The following is a 22,507-nucleotide window of genomic DNA, read 5'->3' on the forward strand; positions in this document are numbered from 1 at the left end:
CGATCTGTGTGTGTCTGTATTAGAGGAAAGTGATTTCATAAAAACAGGATGTGTTTTCCATAGGCCCTCTGACAGAGCAAGAAGTGTTCAAGTTAAAGACGTTTCCGTCGAATCGGAGCGTTGCTGTGGGACTCAATGGGCCTCAGTTGGTTGTGCCTATGAATCTGGGAATTATTTTTGAAAGCAGCCCACATTCCTTGGGGTAATTTCCTGTCAAATTTCGTCTCCTTTTGTTCACAAGTCATTAAAGGGCAAGGCACAATTCCACTAACAACTGACATAAACATTTTTCTCATCAAGTCTGAATCTGGAAAACCTCTCGGGTCAGAGAACATGCTTTAGCTCTCTCCCTCCTCAGCATGTCTGTGTTCTGCAGAGGCCTAACAAGCCATCATTTGATCCAGGTGTTGAACCAGAGAGAGAATGGAAAAAACGCAGGATACCGACCCTTAAAGACTGACCATGAACACATCGTAAAGTAACTAGATCTGAACTTCTAGCTTTGAAATAAAAAAGTCTTTCAATATCTTGACCAATCACTGATCATGAACCCGACGCACTCCAGTCCAGGATCAAATATGGGAGTTAAATTCCCACATCTGATTTAGATGAACATTTAGATGTTGAAGCTGCTCAAGGGTTTCACCATCTGGTTCCAACTCTGATCTCTGACCGTCCTGGTCAGAGATCAGGACGGTCTCTGACTGTCCTGATCGGCAATAACGCGTTATTGCCGATCGGCAATAACGCGATCGGCAATAACGCGTTATTGCCGATCAGGACAGTCAGAGACCGTCCTGATCTCTGACCGTCCTGGTCAGAGATCAGGACGGTCTCTGACTGTCCTGATCGGCAATAACGCGTTATTGCCGATCGGCAATAACGCAACGAGGAGAAACTTTAATAAATCTCTTTATCTCAAACAAACAGGTCAGAGAACCTGAGTTCAACATTGTTGCCTCTCAGGTGATTCGATATTCTTGGGACAAACCGAGGAATGTTTTTCTGCTTTTGATTTGAGCCAAAAATTATTCATGCCCCTGGAAAGATTTAGATTTAAAAAAAAACTTTGCTTAGAAAAAGAGTCAGGCATCTCTTAAAGGTTAATCAAACATTGTGAAAGGATTGTAAAATTGTTTAAAAACATATTTTATGAGCATGTTATGAATAAAAAAAAAACACCTGCATGTCAAACTTGTACCGCTCTCTCAACTCATGGGAAAAACAGGATTACGGCTATTGAACTTAAAATTACTGAGCAGTTTTTTGCATGTTTTCCAACAGTACGCCATCTTTGAGGTTGGAGGACCTGAAGCAATAAAAAGAGCTGCAAAATCATTTCTGAAACAGAACTATAAGACTTTTAATTCTTGTTTCAGTTTAAACATTTGACTAAAACTACCTGTCAATGTTTTACTAAATTCATTAACAGATTTCAGTGCTGCCTGTGATCCAAGTAACGTAAAAGATGGATTCTGTTAAACATTCTGTTTTTGAGCTCCAGTGTTTAGTCTAACTATGAACTATGTCGAGCCTGGATAGATTCTGATTGTTGCAGTTTAGTAAAAGTTACTAACCCAGTAATTTAGTTTGGGTGTATTGGAGCCGGGAAACACCTGGAACATGTAACGCGTTGTGCCCAGAGGGCCACTGTTGGGAACCACACTGATATAGAGGAGCTTCTTACACTTGGGGTTTCAGAAGCTCCTCCCACGCACAGAAAAACAAAGAGTCCTGTTTGAAAAGTGCAGAGGCCCTAGAAGGCTCATAGAGGAGAACAGCTGCAGGAAGCCAAGAAGCTGGGACAGACGAACCGGGACAGTGAGACGGAGACTGATCAGCACTTAACTAAGTTGTAGAAAATGTCCTGGTTTGAGTTTTGGAGCAACAGGCTGCAGCAAGCTGAGCATCTGATGAAAACACAGCTGACCCCCCCCCAGAGGTGAGTCCGTCTGCAGAAACTTTCTCTGCTCCGTTCTGTTTTGAAGAACCTTAAATTCTGGAGGCTGAATTCATCATCATGTCATCTTTCCCATATTGTGTGTTCTGATTCTGCTCTGTGGGTTTCCCTCATTGTCTGCCTGTGATGGGGCCCCACTTTGGGCTTTCAATATTGCGCCTTTGCTGGTAAAGGATCAAAAAAACTGATAGCAAATCAATCACACCAAAACAGTTTGTCTGAAACGGATCACATCTAAAATCCTGCAGAACAAAGAAACTGAAAGTGTTTTCAGATGTGCAGTGTTAAAACAGGATGGGAACCTTGGAGCACAGAGTGTGTGGGGATGCTTTGCTATCAAATATAAAAGCTGCAAAAAAAAAGAAAAATTCATAAATTTGTATCTGGAAAACTAATTGATGCTCTGGCTGACTTCTGGGAACGATCTGTTCTGCAGCCTTTTTGTGGAGCGCGGTCGCACCCCGAGGGGAGACAGACGGATGTGGAGCACGTTTTCAGGATGTGAGGAATGGAAGCTCACCTATAAGTGCAGGGAGGACCGCAGATAATTCAGAACAGCTCCAGTCCTGCAGAGAAACTGTCAGCAGTGCGTTGGTAGAAGTTGGCCAGGCGAGGTCTGCAGAGTCTGAGCAGTCACCGAGCTTTCTTCCTTTTCATTGCTTCATCATCAGTTACTGAGAAGCAGTCGTAAAACATTTCCATTCTCCAGCTTTGTGCTGATGTGAATAAAATGATCTAACACAGAAATGAATCCATCCTTCTGTGGATTGGCTACACTAGCATGTGGTTTTGGGGGGCCAGTGCCACATTCTGTCAACTGACGAGACAAAAAGTTTAACTCTTTGGAAGGTGTGTGTCCCATTGCATCTCTAAAGTGACAGAGGACATCAAAACCAACAGTAAAACATGGTGGTGGTAGTGTGATGCTCTGGGACTGTTTTGCTGCTTCAGGTCCTGGAAAACTTGCTAAATGGAACCATGAATTCTGACCTCAAAATCAATCCCACTTGGGTTCTACAGGAGGACAATGTTTCAAAACACACCAGCAAGCCCGCCTCTGAATGGCTGACCAAAAACAAAAAACAAAGATTTTGGAGTGGCCTAGTCAAAGCCCTGACTTGAATCCTATTGAGATGCTGTGGCATGACCCTAAAAAGGCAGTTCGTGCTCAAAACGAACTGTGTTGCTTAATTAGATCAATTCTGCAAAGATGAATAGCAAAAATTCCTCCATATCTATAAAAGACTCACAACAAGTTATCACAAACGCTTGGTTGTAGTTGTTGCTCTTAATGGTGCAGTTATTAGGTATAGGGATCAGTCACTTTTTCCACACAGGGCTTATTCTCTCTTGATAACATCCTCATTTAAACAGAAATGACGCAATTTGTGTTTACTTGTCTTGTTATTAAGGGAAGGCGGATGTCGTCTAGTATTAATACCCGACTCAAAATTTGAACCTAACTACATTGAAGCTCTTCTCTCTCGCAGTTTTAAAGTCCATGCTTTGTAATGTCCCCACAGAAACCAGTTACATGGCAACCACGAAGTTCGGCTGGAGCTACAAAACCAGAGGATGACATCTCTGCTGCCCCCTGTTGGCGTGGAGGTCTTCAGGCGCTTCATGCCAGCCTCGTTGGAAGAGATCCAACAAGAAGCAGAGAAGAACAAAAAGGTACGAGAGCACATTTAACTATAGATTAGAGCAAACGGATCCTCCTGGAGAAACCCCAACTCTCACTACCTGAATTCATGCTAGAAGCCAGAGAAAGACCAGAGCAAGCCAGCCAGTCACCTGCAGGCGGGGAAACCTCTCCCTTTTATTTACGGGGACCCGCCCCCAGAGCTTCTCAGCACGCCTCTGGAGGATCTGGATCCCTTCTACCAATCACAGAAGGTTTGTCTCACTTCTCATTTCTGGAGGGCAAAAATAAATAAAAATAAATCAATAAATCAATAAATCACTTTTATTCTGGATCCTGGATAACTGACGATAAGGATGAAACTGGTTTTACATCAAACAAACCAAACCAAACATCTTTTTGAATTTACAAGAAAAATGTGTTTACCCAACTGTGCAACAATCAGTCAGAATCTGTCTGATATAATGGCTGACCATTTTAAATCACATGACGTGCACAACATAACAGATTTATTGTCATTGGAATGATGTCAGTCGTCTGAGTGTGTTGAATTTACTTTGACATTATTTTCCGCAGACCTTCACCGTCATCTGTAAAAAGAAGCTGATCCACAGGTTTAATGCTGATCCGGCCTGTTACCTGCTCAGCCCATTCAACTGTTTGAGATCCTCCGCCATCAAGATTCTCCTTCACCCATATCCTTCGCAACCAAAACCAGATCCCTCACCTCGTTTTTGTTTGGTTTTCTGTCTTTTCTGACTATTGTGTGTTTTGATACTGTTGCTCAATGTTTAAATGCTTTGGGTGGGCTTTGCCCTGGTTGGTGTTTTTTCAGTTGCTTCTTGTATTTGATGTGTTGATTTTGTGCTTTCTCTCGCTTGATTTTGTGTATTTTGTGTTGATTATTTATGGATTTGTGGTTTCTGTGTGTTTTTTTTTCTTTTTATGTGTTTTTGTCCTAGTTTTGTATGTTTTTTGCTCAGGTATGGTATGCTTTGTTTTGTCTGTGTTTGTGCTAAATTCATGTATTTTTGCTTCAGTTTTGTTTGTTTTTGTGTGCTTTTGTGCTATTTTAGTAACATATACATTTTCTTAACATAAACACTGTATTCAGCCTCTTCTTCATCCTGACGATTGTGACCAACTGTGTTTTCATGACAATGCCTCACATGTTGTGGACCATAAACGTGGAGTGAGTACACAGTGGCACAAACAGACGCCTGTATAAGTGGGCTGTTGCTCTTCCAGTAATAAAAAAAATATTTGAAATATCAATTATGAAAAAATTGTAACCTATTTAAAGATTGAAATAGGTTCTTCAAATGCAAGTTAAAAACAACACGCACATTTTAAAATGCATCTGAAGCCCAAGGAAACTGTAAAATAGTCTGGAAAGAGCGAAACAAATGAACTAATTTTAAGTGTGAACTCAGAATAGCAAATAATATTTGTGAATCTGGAGTTATTGACAGATTTAATGGCTTCTTTGTGCACTTTGTTAAAGTTCTGTGCTGTGAAACCCCTGAGCTATTAATCCTTTGAGATAAGAGAAAATGTGGAATCAGCTGGGTTAAAGTCACAATCAGTCTGAATAAAACTTTTCCTACTCATGTTTGTAGCTTTTGACTGTCTAAAAACGGTTATATCTTATATATTTTTGTTTTACATCGCCTGTGTGTGGACAGGTATGTGTTCATGATTATCTACACTGGTGAGGTCATCCTGAAGCTTTTGTCGCGAGGCGTCTGCTTTGGACGATTCACCTTCCTCAGAGATCCCTGGAACTGGCTGGATGTCCTCAACATCACTGCGTAAAGACAATAAAACACACACATGGATGAGATACACACACCTGAGACACACCTAAAAAAGATCCGATAAATACCTGAAATAATTTGGTTTAATTCAAAAATACTTTATTAGTCACAAAGTAAATTTAAATGTTGTAACTCAAATTAACCCATTTTTTTTCAAAGAGTGGTCGTAGATAGGGTTGTCAAACTCATTTTCATTTTGGGCCATATCAAAAATCTCAGTGTTCTTAAAGGACCGATTGTGCCAGAATGTATTGATAAAATCACTGAACTGTTAAAATATCAATAAATAGCTGTTTTTGTTTCAGCATTCAATTAGCATTTCTTAAAATTAAATACGGTAGTAATGATAATCTTTTCATCCAGGTTTTTGAGATTGATTTTGTGGGGGTTTTTTGGCAATCAATATCACAATTTTTTATGCCAATTTAGAAATATTTGTAAGAAATTTTTACAATATTTGGCGTTAAATGTGACTTATTATTACTCTCCATATAAATCACGGACTGTAACTTAACATCAAGTAAGTCTGAGGCAGCAGTCAGTTAAACCCAATGTTTTTGGCCACTTTTAAGAAAAATCTGCAGTAAAAATCACAAAAAATGTGGGGATCTGTTGATTTTGTGTGAATTTTGCATATTTGTAAAAAAACTGGGGGGACTTGTTGGTGTAATTTAGAGTTTAGAGGGCCACATAAAAAGCCTCGGCAGGCCAGATTTGGCTCCCAGGCCTTGAGTTTGACACACGTGTTGTAGATGTTGATGGCTATGCAATGAGGGTCTACTGTAAAGTAGAACCTCATGTAGTATTTTACATGAGTTCTGAAGAAGTCACACATGCAGCCAAGACATTCATGAAACCACTGGCAGAGTGCATCCCTGTCTGCAACCTTAGAGCAACTCAGCAAACCTTCGTCAACTTCCTGTGACTATTTATCAGAGGTCACCTCTGAACAGGGGGTGTAGGTGTAGAGAAAAGCAAATTTATTCATTATGATGATGGTTTATGATGAAGGTGTCTGTGTTTCAGATCTGTTATTGCGTTGTCTGTTGGTTTGAGGGAGTTTGCTGCTTTGAAAACGATTTCTCGTGTGTTGAAGCTCTTCAGCTACTTGCCAGGTGAGTGTTTTTGTTACCTTTATAGAACTTCCTTTTAGATATAGTTGCTTAAATCATAAAAACTACGAATAAAGTCCAGTCCTAATGTGATGGAAAGTGGATGTTTTTCAGCTAAATTGTGTGAAGTGAATTTAAATTAGGGCTGTGTGTATGTTGGTGAAAGTTAGGATTCAGGTTTAGGTTAGCTAATGCAAATCGGTAGACACTGATACATTGTCTGAATGGGATAAAAAAAAGACAACAATGTGCCAGTATGTCTGTGTGAACAAGGGTCAATCTGAGTTGGTTTAGTTCAGTCAGTTTGCATCGGCGTTAGTGTGAGTGAATCAGGAGAGTCACTTTGTGCATGTCAGGATGTGGAGATCTGTCATTGTCAGTATGCGTCAGTGTTTGTGTGTTGTGAGAGCGTGTCGGATGCAAGAGGCGTCAGGAGACCCATTTGATGTCTCAGCACATGTCCCCGTGTGCTCCAACCCCAGGTCTGAAGAAGACAGCTGAAAGGCTTGTGCAGTCGTTGAAGTGGCTGGCTGTTGCCACGGTCCTGACGGTGTTCGTCCTGAGTGTCTTAGCTCTGCTTGGCATGCAGTTTTTCATGGGTGTCCTCAAGCATAAATGTGTCAATTCTTCTCCATCGGGAATGATGGACACACCGACCACTGAGCAACCCGAGTACTTCCTCACCAACAAGACAATTAATTTCTACGACAACTTTGTTTTCGAGGATTATATCGACAACGTAGGTATGATGACATCTGAAATTCTCATCTGTCTAGGTTTATCAAAGCACTTTTATAATCTTTCAGATGTTTTTTTGTTTGTTTGTTGGCTTGTTTTTTTTTCTGGAAGGATTGCAACACCCTCATTGGACATTACACTAATGAAAGTTCACATCTCTGTCTGGCAGAAAACCTTTATTTCATGCCTGGTCAGTCTGACCGTATGCTATGTGGGAACTCCTCAGATTCTAGGTATGTAAACACAACTGCAGCTTTCTCAGAAGCCTGTAATAGCTGTAACAGCATGTGATGATGTGTTCAGACGCTGCCCAATGGGTTTCACCTGCATAAAGACAGGGAGGAACCCGGAGTATGGATTTACCAGCTTTGACACGTTCGGTTGGTCTCTGCTGGCTGTGGTCAGGATCGCGATGCAGGATCGCTTGGACGTCCTGCTGCAGCTGGTGAGGACCAAACTAATCCCAATTTAGAAACCGGGTCTGGTCCACTGAGCTTCTTTTTGTTGTAATCTTCCATGTCTAACCTGTACAACCACCCTGTCATCCCTCAGACATTGCAAGCAGCAGGTAAGGCCAATATTAGTGTGTTTGTGCTCATCTTCTTCCCTGGATGTTTCCTGGTGGTCAGCCTCTCTGTGGCAGCGGTTGCCATAGCACTGGTGAAACAGGAAAAGGCTGAGGCTGCTGAGGCCAAAAAGACAGAAGAAGAGTTTAGCTGGATTGTGAAGGTGCTGACGAAGAGAGTCGACAATGAGGTGAGCTTCTCTTTTTCATTGGCTGCTTATGCATGAATGGCTTCCTACCTTCTCCAATTTCCCACCTGCAGGCTTCTGGCTCAAAAATTACGAACTTGACACAGGTAATAAGAAAAAATACTCAATGCCACTGTTGATAAAGTGGCAAATCTTTCTAGACGATACAGGGTCCTTTCTGGCTAATAGAAAAAATATAATTAATTACAGCATGACAATATATTTACTTGCTTGACTGCTGGCAAAACCACTAAGTTGGGGTAAAATTCAACCCTAATTTGGAAAAGTGTAGAAATTAAAGGTTCCACTTCCTTGTTTGGCAAAACAGTAGTCAAGAAAAGACTTGGTATAAACGTAAATATGCTTTATAGAAACATTTGCCTTTGATTCAGTTGAGCAATTATTTTGTTGTAATTGCTCACCTCTCGTGGGCCTTGTGTGTCATTTGCTGTTGATAAAAAAAATGTCTTCATTCAATGCTGAAATAAATTGTGTCACAACAAACAATGCGTGCAGAGCATATGTTAACAGTATAACAGGGATCTGGTTCGTTCACGTATATTTAGTGAACATTTCCTCGGTCAACAGGTCACTGGTGAGACAAAGCTGCTGGGAGGACATAACTCACCACAGAAGAAGAAACCAGCAGCAAGGACTCTCGATCAGGAGAACATCACTGTGGAAGGTAAATGACGGTTGCTTCGGATAAGCGCAGTGACCTTTCAGATGTAGGAAGTTCTTGCAGGTCTTACTGTAACCTTTGTGCTTCAGATACTAAGGACGAGGTCCAGCCTTCCTGCTGCTCCTGCGCAGACAGAATCTTGCAGGGCGAATGCTGCATCTGCTCCCAATGGCTCAAACTGAAGCTCCGCCCCTTTGTCCTGAGTCAGTTCTTTGATCTGGGAATTATTGTTTGCATCATCATCAACACTGTCTTCATGGCAGTGGAACATCATAGAATGACGATGGATTTTCAATGGAAGCTGGCCAATTTGCATCTGGTTAGTGATACAGATGGGATTTATTTGATATATATGGTCCAGTTTTGGAGCACATCAGTGTCACTTTTGCGTGATTTTCAATTCACTCTATTTTTATGGTTTTAGTTTCTTTTCTGTGCCGTATTAGGCTAGTTTGAGTTCTGTTTTCAGGCAGGCTTAGTCCACCTTGACTCAGGTTTTCTTGTCATCACAATTTCTGTTCAGTTTCATATTAATTTTAGTAGTTTCAGTCAGGTTTTAGCACAGTTTTACACTTCTGGTCCAAGTTATGCCGCTCTTTCGTTAGATACCTAAGCTGATGAGAAGATGGATTCAAAGTGACCTTTGATCTCTGACCTCCAGGTCTTCACTGCGATCTTCACAGCCGAACTTCTCCTCAAAGTTCTGGCTCTGGGCATTAAAGGCTACTTCAAGGTGAGAGAAGTGAATAAAATTAAACCTTCTTGTTGAATATCAGTCCAACATTGTCAACATCAATTCCCAGACCTCACTTGATACTGAAACATCTTTTATCTAATAGAAGTTTCGGTATCATGCTTTTTGGAAACTCAGAGCTGCCATGCATGTATATTTTTGTTAATTCAATCCAATTATTATTATTTTTTCTTAGCACCAAACATTGACTGGTAGCCGGACAGCTGAATGGAGGAAGTTTTATTCTGAGTCTGGTCACAAACATGTCCTTTACATGCAGTTTGTGATTTTTACGTAAGGTGTTTGTAATGGTGCTGTTGAATCTATCGCCATGGTTACAGGTGAGCTGGCACATCTTTGACTTCATCATCGTCATCCTCAGCCTGTTGGATTTTTTCCTGTCTGGCATCGAGGGTCTGTCTCTGTTCTCAGTGGCATTGGTCAGTATGATGATGACATCACCACCATCACCGGTGTTAAATAAATACGTTTTCCCCCGCTGATCTGTTCTGACCTGTCACTGCTATCTTCGTCCAGTTGCGACCACTGAGGTTGGGTCGTTGGTGGTCCGCCTTGCGCTTGCTGATGAAGATTACCTGGTTTTCAGTGGGAAACCTCAGTGTGGTTCTGGTCTTCGTGGCCTTCATGTTTGCCGTGGTCGGCACACAGCTCTTTCAGCAGAATTATCAAGAAAATGTCTGCATGCTCTCCTCCCGCTGCGAGCTTCCACGCTGGCACATGATGGACTTTTCCCACACCTTCCTACTCGTCTTCAGAGTCCTCAGTGGCGAGTGGATTGAGTGCATGTGGGATTGCATGAAGATCTCCAACAAGGGCCTTTGTGTCATCTACTACATGGCAGTTGTGCTTATCGGAAACCTCCTGGTGAGTCTCTGTTCTAACAAATCTAACAAAGTGCCAAGAATAATTACCTGCACAAACAGATCAGTGACAATGCCGGTGGTTCTTCTGCTGGTTGCTCCAGGTTTCATTTGCTCTCTGTCACATTTTGGAGTGTGTCTGTGTTCCTGGTTTTGTTTCAGGTGGTGAATTTGTTTCTCTATCTGCTCTTGAGCCCATCCTGTGCTAATAAACCAGGCGCTGCAGCAGGACAAGGACCTAATAAACGTCATGCTGGATCCTGGATCCTGGAGTCTTTTAGGGCTCTAACAGGAAGAAGGACCTATGCTGACACCGATCAGAAAGGTGAGTTTCTTATTTTCTTCAAGGGTTCCTGATTGTTGTGGTGTCACAGTAAACTTTGGTTTTCTGAGGTCTGTGTTCAAGCACTGAGGATTATCTGCATATTTTTACCAACAGTTGAGTCAAAGAACAAAGACAGACAGCACTATCTGGCTTTAACGCCTGTCAGTAATGATTCAGTCAAAGACTCAAGCGTGGTGGAACTCAGCGGGTCTCCTGGGAATGAATTCAAAATCCAAGCTGACACAAACAAAGAAGAGAAGAAGCAGAAAGTGAGTAAAACATTATACTTGTGTAACATCTTCCATATAGAAGCCTTTTTACAGATCACAAGATCAACTGCAGTGGATGAACATTTTAAAGCAGCTGGTTAGTAGACTGAACTTATATAGTGCTTTTCCAATTATTTTGACCACTCAAAGCACGTTGCACTGAAGTGTCAATGTGTGGCAGGAGAAAGCTGGAATTGAACCCACAACCTTCTGATCACAAGACAACTACACTACCTATAGAGCCACAGTCGCAGGAGAGAGGAGCTTGACACCTGAACAACCTGCCCCTCATTCTACTCTCAGAAACTATGGACAAGAGCACCTCATTAAAATTCTCTCTACAGAAGAATTTTAATTCATATCTGACTTATATAGGAAACCAAAGGAGAGAAACTAAAAAGGGGAGGAGCATGTTTTCTCCTTTTAATTGAAAAAAATGGAAAACCTTGCAAATAACAGTACCGTAGGTTGTAAACATTTATCAAGTTTGTTGGGAGAAGCGGTGGTTATAAAGCCTAAAAGGAGCTGGGGGGACAGGACATGTGACTTCTTTGTGTATCTCAGATGCATCAGACCAGGGGTCCCCACACTTTTTCCTGTGAGGGCCACATAACTTTTTCCTTCTCTGCTGGGGGGCCGGAGTCAGTTTGTAACAGAAAAAGTGTGACAATTGTAGGAATGCCTAAATGTAAAAATGTATTGTTTTCCAGAAACCACAATCAAATAACCCTCTCTGGGTTCTTCACAGAATAAATCCAGGAAGGACTATAGTCCGTATTTTCCGAACAATGAGCCGCACCGGACTATAAGCCACAACCCCAAAGTTTTTTTTGTTTTTTTTTTTAACCAGTAAAGATACACATATAAGCCGCAGAAATATCTGCCGCTCCCACCGACCAGGGGGGTGAACAGTCAGATAAGGCCTCTGCATGTTGGTGTTCCCAATAAATACTGAATATGCCCTATTTGGGTTGTCTTGGCCCTTTTATCGCAGCCTGTGGGGTTTTCCCTGACTTAGAACGAGAATACAACCTGTATGCGACAGGTAGCCAATAAAAAGCGCGGTGACGTAAGAACAGAGGAGAATAAATCTAAAGGTCATTATTATGTTTATTCAGTTAAAAATGTTAATTACGAAAAAACATATTCACCTCCAAATCATAGTGCCGCAAATAGAGCGGCTGCTCCTGTCTACTTTTATCCACCGCCTTTTCTTTTTGTTACGCTTTTATCTCTTTAAAATGAGTCCACAAACTATCACTATTGTTTTTACATCGTCATCCGTGTTTGGTTATTCTAAATTCCCGCTATGTTGGGAGTTTTACTGGATTATCCTCTGGAATCGGGATGTTCGTGACTGGAATTGGTTCGTGTTGCTCCTGCCTTGGACACATGAACCGATCGAACCTGTTATATTTTTATCAGCTCTGTGGTCACAGAGGTTTGGAGAATCGGCCGACAATTCTTAAATCTTTCTGTCTAAACCAGACTTAAGACTCACAAGCTCTACTCTCCTCTCGACCACTGCCCAAACGCTCTGACTCTGGTTGCTATGGTAACGTTTATATATATCCCTTCAAAATAAGATACAGATGCGCCACAAAAATGAACATTTCACTTTTGTGAACATTTAACTGACTAACGGGAGCCCTGAGATTGTTTCTCTGCAACGAGACGGTCCCATCTGGGAGTGATGGGAGACAATGACACCCGAGGTGTGTTGCTTATGTCACACCTGGGGTCTGTGATATAAGCACGCATGTGCGTGTTGGGTCTCTACGTGGCAAAACAGTTTGAAGCATCATTGCCTCATAGCAGCCGCGCATGTTACGCAGAGCGGGCTTGTAATGTGGGACTCACCTACCGGTCCGGGATAAATCCATTCTCCTGTTTCTTCTCTGGGCCTTTTCCCCTTTGCAAAGAAACTTTCCAAAGACATCTGATCTGTTTCTTACTCATTTTGCTGCTTGTGGGCTCAGAGTTGGCGCGCAAGTAACCGAGACTTCCAATGATTCATTTCCAGCTATAGAGTGGTTGAAGAAAAATCCACATATAAACGGCTTATAGTCCGGAAAATAAGGTAAATGAAAAAAAAATCTGAATGCTTTCTGGTATTGTTCAGGGGGCTGGACCAAATGTGGAGGCGGGCCGGACCAGGCCCTCGGGCCGTAGTTTGGGGATCTCTGCATCAGACTGTCACAGAAGCAGATTTTCAGTTCTGTAATAGCTTCATGCATGAGGTCCTTTGACTTTCTTAGCATAAGTGCTCTCCTTAGTCTGTCATGGTCGACCACACCAGGTGCTGAAGCATCAGACAACAGAATCATCTGAGTTCAAAACAATACGTCTATGTACAGGATTGTCCATACTGTTTATCTATTTGTTCTATATAGTGTTCAGCACACTGAACATTTTGTCTTTAATAAATCACTTTAACATCAGTGTGGGAATCTGTGTGGGTTTCTGCAGATTGGTGATGTGCAGAAGCTTCAGGACAACGAAAATCAGACAGAAAACTCACCTGGAGATTGCTGCTGTGCAAGTATGTCCACCAGTGGTGCAAAAATCTGATATTTTAAGTAAAAATTTATCTTTAATCATGCAGTTTCATCTTCTTCATTCCTTAACAGAATAAACTTAAATGTTACATGCTGAAGTGATCGGGGCAGCAGGTGATCGATACTTTTGCGTTTCAGTTTGTTACAGTTGCTGTCCGATCAAGGATATAGACACATCCAAGAGAGCAGGGAGGGGGTGGTATAAGTTCAGGAAGGCTTGTCTCCTCATCGTACAACACAGATTATTTGAAATCTTCATCATCTTTATCATCCTGCTGAGCAGCGCTGCTTTGGTAAACATAAGCACAACACGTCCACTTATAATCAGATCATATTGGCTCGTTCCATCAGTACATGCTTTTCTGTTTTTAATGAATTGTTAAAATCTCTAAATTTTTCCCCACATTGTCATAGTGCGGTTTATTTGTGGATTAATTAAATTCAATTAGATGTAACAAACAAAATGTGGAAAAAGTGAAGGGCTGCGAATACTAAACAGAGAAAGTGAAAAGGTGAAGCAGAATAACATTACAATACAAATGTCCCATGATCAGAGTTAAGGTCTCATTTCCTCGGCGGTGATTCAGCCTCTGACTGGCAGATGATTTTTAGATATCTTTCATCCAATTTTCCTTCACCTTTTTATACAGTTCTGTTAATCAATACTGATGTTGAAATGAAATGTACTGAAAACTTTGTTCAAAAACTTTAGTGAGGTCAATGAGAGCAGAGCTCATTCAATTAAGATCAGAAATGTACTCAACAGTAGCCTTTAATCTAGTCTGTTCAGACTCAGTAAATAGCTAATTAGTGTGCTAATAGACTGGGGTGTGCCACTTTGTACCCATGTTATATCCATCCTGTGTCTTAACAACACATTAGGTCTTATAAACTCTTTGTTATATCCCATGTCTTGACTCCATGTCATTCTCTTGGGTTGTATCTTCTCATCCCTATGTCTCAACTCCACATCGTACCCCAGTGTCAAACGTCTGACGTTGGTTTGACCCCGGCATCGTACAGAAATTATCTATGACTATGTTGTAACTTTGTTTTATATCCCCCATTTGGGAACACCATGCTTTACCCACACATTGAAACTCCAAAGCTTACATCCTGGTCAGACCCCATATTTTACCGATATTTCATTTCCCCACATCTTATCCCTAAGCCATGCATCTACCTTGCATTCCCATGTGCTACACACATATTGCCCCATGTTGCACCTAGACCAATGGCAGAGGGTCTTCATTTAAAATACATGCACAAATTGGTTATAAAAACATTAAAAGTGTAAATGCACCCAATGATGATGTGGCGACATGACCGGCCGCCTGGAGCGTATGACCACAAGTCTGTTTGCATTCAGGCGTTAGAAGACACACTGCTGTTCCACCGGCCAGTCCTGCAGATGGTTCTGGACAAAGCAGATCAGGTGTTCACCTTCCTGTTCCTAATGGAAATGCTTCTCAAGTGGACTGCTTTTGGATTCAGGAAATACTTCAGCAGCTTTTGGTGCTGGCTCGACTTTCTCATCTTAGACGTAAGAACATAAACACATTTTTAGTCTGGCTCTGGTGACTGTAGCTGTGCTGATACGAACACCGACAGTAATGGTTTTTGATTTGGCATGCAGACAGACGAATCATCCCACTAACAGAACGGCAACAGAAACCTAAACTACTGCTTCCTGCTCACCTGTACCATGGTGTCATCAGCAGGTATGTTTGTCCTCCAGGTATCTCTGTTCAGCTCGGTTGGTGTCATGCTGGGATACTCTGCTGCATACCTGAGGACCCTGAGGGCGCTGAGGACCTTGAGGGTCCCGTCTCGCTTCAAAGGCATGAGGGTGAGACAGACACCATGACCTCTGAACAAAGACAGGTTAGAAAGACTGACTGGCGTACAGGACAGACAGATGACCAACATCTGTCTGTCCTGTACGCAGGCAGACACCATTTAGACTGGTGTCTGCCTCACCAGTCTAAATGTCAGTGACATTTAGACTGGTGAGGCAGACAATCGGTTATTGAAGAGGAATGGATAGATTTACTTTTCAAACAGAATAGTAAGACAACTAGACAGACTGAAAAGAGGGACAGACAAACACTGGAGGCAGATCTGATCAGATGGACAGGAGAGACAGACGGACAGAAGAATCAGATGGACAGACAAGTTTGCAAGGCAGATTAAGGGACAGAGACAGGCTAAACCAGAAGTGTGCAACCTGTGGCTCCGGAGCCACAACTGGACCTTTGGACGTTCCCAAGTGGCTCTTAAAAAATCTGACTAAAAGTGATAAAGAAACAACCGAAGTTTTAAAACTAGATATAGTAACAAATGTAGATATTTTTAAGTTTTTTATGGGATAATTACATTAAATTTTCACAACAGAATGAGATTAAAAGTACCAATAATTTTTATCAAGCTCTATTTTTCTTGCTATGGGGCTGATACTACATGCATATATCAACCATCCCATTTAAGAAAACGTAGCCATCATCTTTTTGAGAAGGTTTTATGATTTTCTCTATATTAAAACTTAAAAATATGAATAAAATGGTTGCTCCTTAAAATTACAACAGGTTTGCTGTATATTTTTTTTTATTAATAAAAAATATACTGTATATTTTTTATAAGATGTATTTTTCTCTAAAGGTCAGGTAATATTTGAGGTTCAGAATCTGTTTTATTTAGCTGTAATGAGGACAAAAGTGGTTCTTTGGATTGTAAAGGTTGCAGACTCCAATGGTCAAATGAACAGACTGGGGAGACAGATGGACACAAACACCTGAAGACAAGTTACCTAGACATAGAGACAGGTTAGACAGATGAAAAGATGGATAGAGAAGACACAGAACAATAGACAGTTAATATTTCCAGATATAAGGACTCTTAAGTGCGGTCGACTGAATGACCAGTAGCCTTCTTGATACAGAGCAGCTGTGATTGGTTTGAGCACCGGCTGATTCCTCGTCTTTTTTCCATGCAGGTGGTGCTTCGGGACATGGCGGCCATCGCACCCTCCATGTGCAACTCTCTGCTGGTCGTTGTGTTTGTCTGGCTGATCTTCAGCATCCTGGGAGTGAACATGTTTGCAGGAAAGTTCGCTTACTGTTCCAACCACACAGATGACGTAATCTTTGAAGTGGATAACAGGACGCAGTGTTATGAGCTCAATGACAACAGCTCCACAGGCATCTTCTGGAAGTACAATGACTTCAACTTTGACCACGTGGGGATGGGTTTACTTTCTCTGCTGATCATGGTCAGTTCATTCAACCAGCAGCTTTACCTATAAGTGAGTTCATGTTTTTCTAATGAAGACCTGTGCTTTGATGCAGGCCACATCAACAGGCTGGACAGAAATCATCTACGCAGCTGTGGACTCCACGAAGGTCAGTGCACCACCGGGTAGCGCTGTTGTGTCGAGACAAGTTCCACCGTCTGCTGCCATGCAGATGGCGGACAGTGCTGTAAGGCATTGGCCCATGCCGAGCTAAAATTATGCAAAAAGTACCTTCAAAATACCCTTACCATCGAGTGCAACCTAGATCATATTCAATACTTTCTAAAAGCTGCATGTAACCTTTATAAAAATATGTTTTTAAACATTTGTTAAAACTGTCAGCATGTTGTGACAGTTTGTTTTGAGACAGATGAGTCATGAAAAGATCAAGCTCCTTCTCCTCACTGAGCTACGATTGCTGTGTGAAGAAAGACGGCCAGTCAAAGCCAGGAGGCGGGTCTTAGCGATCTCAATCAACCTTATGAACGGGCTGCTAAATGTGCATTCATAAGGTACCGTTCCAGAAAAACCTTTTATCCCCCGAGCATTCATGGCAGGCTGCATTGTAGTTGGAGTGTAGCAGAAAGAAAGGGGCAGCATTTGGGCAGCAAGTACGCCAGAGTGATTGACAGCGCTAAGACCCTCCTCCTGGCTCTGGTTAGTTGTTTCTGACCAAATGGTTTATTTCTGGAGTTCTCACTGAGAGAGAAGGCAGAGGAAATCAATTGTTTTCAGATTTTCTGTCTTCTATTACACTGTCACGACATGGTAATGGTTTTAACAAAAAAACTTTCTATAAAAGCTAAAATCCTATTTTAATAGGTTATATTTTTAAATCTAAAATAAAACTTCTGATATTGTTCACATTCTAAATGCTGTGGGGAAAAAAGATATTAAAACAGTTTCCAAAGCACATCTATGGTTAAATTGAAAAATTCCAATTTTCTACAAAAGTTTTACAGCTGGAAGTGGTCTTAATAAATGTCCAATTAGTGGTACCAGTAACTGTAATGGGAATTGTATTGTTACTGGTCTGTGCTTGTTTGTAGGTGGACATTCAGCCCGAATATGAGTCCAAACCGGTCATGTACCTGTACTTTGTCCTTTTCATCGTCTTTGGCTGCTTCTTCAGCGCCAATCTCTTCATCAGGTTCTTTGTCGATGCTCTCCATCAGCTGAGCAACAAGATAAGTTTTATTACAGTGGTTGCCATGGCTACCTGGTTTCTGTCAGTTAATTAGTCTTCCTTGTGTTTCTGCACGCTGGAGGAAAACATGTTTTCATGACAGAGGAGCAGCTGAAGTTTCACGGCACCATCAGGAAGATGTTCCCCAAGTCACCTGAGAAAGCTGCTCCACGGCCAACGGTGAGGTCACATGGTGTTCAGGTCACAGTCCAGGCTTGAACAGACTCTAAAATCTGCAGGGTTAGGGAAAACTTTCACCTGAAGCACCATGTAAAAAATAAAAACAAGATTTGTAGCCCAGAGTAACCCTGAACTCATTAAAACTGTTGACGCCTGTCCCTGGTGTGACGTCGACTTTATCCCCAGAACCAACCAGTACAGTAAACATTAAATAACCTAATTATCTGTTCTAGGCTCCATTTTCTGTGAAGGTTCCTGAACTTTATTGGCTTTTAGCAGTAATGGGAAGTGACTGCTACCTGTCTCCTGTTTGTCACCAGAACCGGTTCCAGGCTCGACTCTTCGACCTGATGACCGCTCCGCTGTTTGAGATCCTGGTGGTGGCGCTGATCTCTGTGAACGCAGTGGTGATGATGATGGATTCAGACGATCTGTCTGAGCAGGGACAAGAGGTTTTGATGTGGTTTTTGTTTGTCTTCATAATTCTGTACTGCATCGAGTTCTTCCTGAAGATCACTGCTCTCAGACGGCACTACTTCAACTTCGGCCTGAACATCCTGGACTTTGTAGTCCTCATCTTTATGATCTTAGGTGAGTTGCAGGCAGCTTGTAGGATCTCTTTAGATCTCTGACATGTTTATAATGTGACTGTATATGTTTGAGCATCTCCAGGGTGGTTTCAAGCAGAACTGCTCCCAATAATTAGCTGCTGTAATAACATGCTGTATTCACAGACAGTAAAGCTACAGAAAACTTGAAGATTTTTTTTACATAGATTATATACTAGCATGCTTTATTGTAATGATTTATTTGATTACGCATGAAACAAACAAACAAAAAATAAGAATTACTTTCTAAGTTCATCTTCTAGGTTGTCTCCTGGCTGGCTCGCCAAATAAATGTAGCTGCTTTACTAACCTCCCTAGTAAATTGGATGATTTAATATATTTATAGATTGTAACTTCTGAAGGAGCCCAATAATATATCGTCAATGCCATTGATCACAAGCGCAGGTTTTGATCAAGGGGAAAATTGTACAATTTGTGAACAACAAAAAAAAACTTGTTATATAGACACATATTCAAAAGGGCAAGACAAATTAAGTCCTATAAAGTTCATAAGTTTTAAATGATGGTGAAATGAATTATTGAAGGAAGGGCAAAACAAATATTTGACATCCACCTGGTTGTACAACATTTGAAATTTAAATGATCAAAACAAAGGTTTGATCAAACTTCAGTTCAATGGCAGGTGATTTAATCTGGGTCAAATTATTTTTTTGGCAAAGAATCTCAGTACAGTTATTAAAATTTGATACATTTTTAGAATTACATATGCTTTAACAATTAAATGTTAAGAAACAGATCACTTCTGGTAAAAGCCAAGACTATTAATCAAATTATGTCTGTTTAAACAGTTCTGCTAGAAGGTTTCTGCTAGTGAGAAACCGCCTGACTTCTCTGCTGTGACTTCTCACTGAAAATGTCTCTGAGATTTTTCATCCTTTTATCTCTGACTGACTGTGATTACATCATTACCTCATGTTAGATGTTCTTGATCATCAATCTTTTGAGGTTTAAAACCAACAAACTTTAATTAGAAGAAAGTACTAAAACTGTTCTCTCTTTGCATTCAGGCTTGTTCTTCAGTGAATTATTAGAGAAATATTTTGTCAGCCCAGCTGCCTTCTTTATTCTTCGGCTGGCTCGCATCAGCAGAGTCCTCCCATTCTTCCGTTTGGGCAGAAGGATACAGATGTTGCTCACTGGCTTCATGATGTCTCTTCCCGCACTCATGAACATTGGGTTCCTCTTCCTCCTTGTGGTGTACACCTACTCCTTTGTTGGGATGCGTATTTTTTACATGATCAACTTTGGGACAATTGGGGACAGCATGATCAGTATGATTCTCTTCAGCCCGTCCTCGGCCTGGTCCCTTCTGGTGTGGAATAGCACAAAATATTCTCCGCCCACAATCGTCCCACTTTGGTACTGGGCCAACCTATCGGCAGGCGTCGTCTTCTTCTGCTCCTATGTCCTGCTGCACCTCCTGCTGGTGGTCCACCTCTTCATTGCCGTCATCCTGGAGAGCTTCAACAGCAGGGAAGCTGAAGACGCCGTTCTTCTGCAGATGTTTTACAACACCTGGAGAGAGTTTGATCCTGAAGCCTTACAGGTCATACGGTACAGGTGAGTTTCTCCCTGATGCAGCCTGGACCCAAGTAAACCCTGTCAGTCTCTGTTGGTCGTTATTGAACTCTGTTGTTTTCTACAGTGAGCTGTCAGATTTTTGTGACGCGCTCCAGGATCCGCTGAGGATTCCTAAGCCAAACAACATCCGGTTGATCAACATGGATCTGCCTCTGCTCCCGGGAGACCAGATCTGCTGCCTGGATGTCCTGAAAGCACTCATGACTCAGGTGACACAACCAACTCTTGATGATGATGATGATGATGATGATGATGATGATGATGATGATGATGATGATGATGATGATGATGACAACGACGGCGATGATTAATATTGTTATGATTGTTGTTGTTGTCTTGCAGACATATGGTGAAGAGAGGGAAATGGACTCTCTTAAAGCCCAGCTAGAGAAGAAATTCACAGGCAACAATACCACAAAGGTTCTCTTTTATTTTATTTTTAACTTAATTAAATTGTGCTCTTTACATGTTGTGTGAGTGTTCACTATAAGACTTTTTAACATTTTCATCCTATTAATCCACAGCTGGAAGTGGTCACAAGAATCAGAACTCTGTCAAGTGGGGAAAAAAAGAGAGAAAAAATGGATAAAAAAAGTTTTTGTGTTTTTCTGACATATTTGGAAATTTGGATGTTTTAACATAGTAAGTTAACATCAATGAAAAACTCTAAAGAAAAAAAACTTAAGGAAATACCTTTTTTTCTGTAAAATGTAACAAGCACAAGATTTGCATTCTTCTTCAATTGGCTTAAATTACATGCGGGTCATATTAAAAGCTTATTATTAGTAAAGTAAAGTCAGGTTTATTTGTGTAGCACATCCTCAGGAACAAGTCATACAGTCACCAATTATGGGACATATAATAAACATTACATTTTATAAAATGCAGTCGTCAAAATCATCAAGTAAATACCCATACTAATCCAGGGCACCTCTAAAGAGGTGTTTTTTTTAGGATTTAAAGGAAGAACAGTGGACCATCATTACTCAGCATTTTGAATCAGATGTGCACTGATTGAACCTCAGAGATTTAGTTTGGTACTTCTGACTGTAGAAGTGATAGATAACACCATAGTTAGATCCAAATAGCTGTTTGAGGCCTTTAAAATGAAGTTGTCAGGAAACGTCTTAAAAGAATTAGAAATCAGCCTTTTCACTGTGTGGGAAATAGTTGACAAATGTCGACATTCAACCAGAAAGACACAGCACTTTCATGAGAGGTAACCTTTGTTCTCTAAAGAAAACTTGAAGGCCAGACTGAACTCCAGGAAAAGTTTAATCCTGTCTCTAAAACTGAGTTACATGGACGGGTTTCAGGGAAATTAGGTGTAAATAAAACATCATGAAGCTGGTTGACATAGGTGGTGTTTCCGAGACTCACGGGGATGACCCCCTTCTGTTCTGCAGGTGTCTCATGAACCAATCAGCAGCACCCTGCAGAGGAAACAGGAAGATGTAGCAGCAGCAGTGATCCAGAGAGCATTCCGGAAGCACCAGGTGCGGAATCGACCCGATGGGGCCGATGGAGCTCCAGACCAGCCTGAGGACGAAGCCACAGGCATGTTGGTGTCTTCCCAATGAGCACTTGACGACTTCTCCTGTCCGAGAAATGTTTGGAGAGAAACTTTCCAACTGGGACGGTCGTCCACTGTGGTGTTGTCCTGATGGAAGTAGAAACTGATCCAGTTTCTACTAATGCCATTATCGGAAATGTGTGACATTTTCCACTGCTCCATTTGGGTTTACTTTGATTATCTCACATCATGTTTTCCTCATAACAGGAAGTGAAAGTACTTCTTATGTAATCTTGTGTTTTTCTAACACGTTCTGGGTCTAAAAGTGGCCCTTTGTCAGTAACTAACAGACTAACTCACATCTGTTGATCAGCTGATCTGAACACAAACCAGCTGCTAGCAGAACCTCTGGAGGAAGAGTTACTGATCCTACAAAAGCAAGAGCAACACGCTTCATTTTTACCTAAACATCACAAAAAAATACATATTCACCAAACTATTAGTACTTTTATTATGCTTCTGTTTAGCTTATTAAAACCAGAAAGTAATAAACATGAATATAAAATCATTGTTTTATTTTGTCTTTTTTAATTATCTTCATCCTTCTGCAGGTGGCCCCGTGGGGCCAAAGAGAGAGAATCTGTAGTCATTGCATCATG

The 22,507-nt window shown here is 41.3% G+C and overlaps 1 protein-coding gene across 2 annotated transcripts; it reads left to right on the top strand.

Annotated features, from left to right (window-relative positions):
- The first annotated feature begins 1,698 nt into the window (after window positions 1-1,698).
- On the top strand, window positions 1,699-22,416 carry LOC103466314 (sodium channel protein type 4 subunit alpha B-like). Of its 2 annotated transcripts, none has more exons than XM_081607934.1 (31): window positions 1,699-1,942; window positions 3,484-3,634; window positions 3,722-3,856; window positions 4,179-4,296; window positions 4,707-4,794; window positions 5,288-5,413; window positions 6,446-6,534; window positions 7,014-7,274; window positions 7,439-7,502; window positions 7,573-7,714; window positions 7,822-8,025; window positions 8,611-8,707; window positions 8,794-9,023; window positions 9,366-9,437; window positions 9,779-9,877; window positions 9,975-10,322; window positions 10,481-10,643; window positions 10,758-10,912; window positions 13,382-13,454; window positions 13,609-13,763; window positions 14,840-15,013; window positions 15,209-15,319; window positions 16,463-16,738; window positions 16,815-16,868; window positions 17,809-17,946; window positions 18,021-18,125; window positions 18,446-18,716; window positions 19,762-20,314; window positions 20,400-20,544; window positions 20,678-20,755; window positions 21,742-22,416. In XM_081607934.1, exons 1-31 carry the CDS (start codon window positions 1,863-1,865, stop codon window positions 21,913-21,915), a joined length of 4,929 nt encoding a protein of 1,642 aa, XP_081464060.1. In that variant the 5' UTR covers window positions 1,699-1,862; the 3' UTR covers window positions 21,916-22,416. The 2 variants fall into 2 exon arrangements, with proteins under 2 accessions (XP_081464060.1, XP_081464059.1); XM_081607933.1 differs by having other exon boundaries at window positions 1,700-1,942; window positions 3,719-3,856.
- The last annotated feature ends 91 nt before the right edge of the window (window positions 22,417-22,507 follow it).

The sequence above is a fragment of the Poecilia reticulata genome, chromosome 6 (genome assembly GCF_904066995.2).
Source record: "Poecilia reticulata chromosome 6, P_reticulata-male-v2, whole genome shotgun sequence".
NCBI lineage: Eukaryota > Metazoa > Chordata > Actinopteri > Cyprinodontiformes > Poeciliidae > Poecilia > Poecilia reticulata.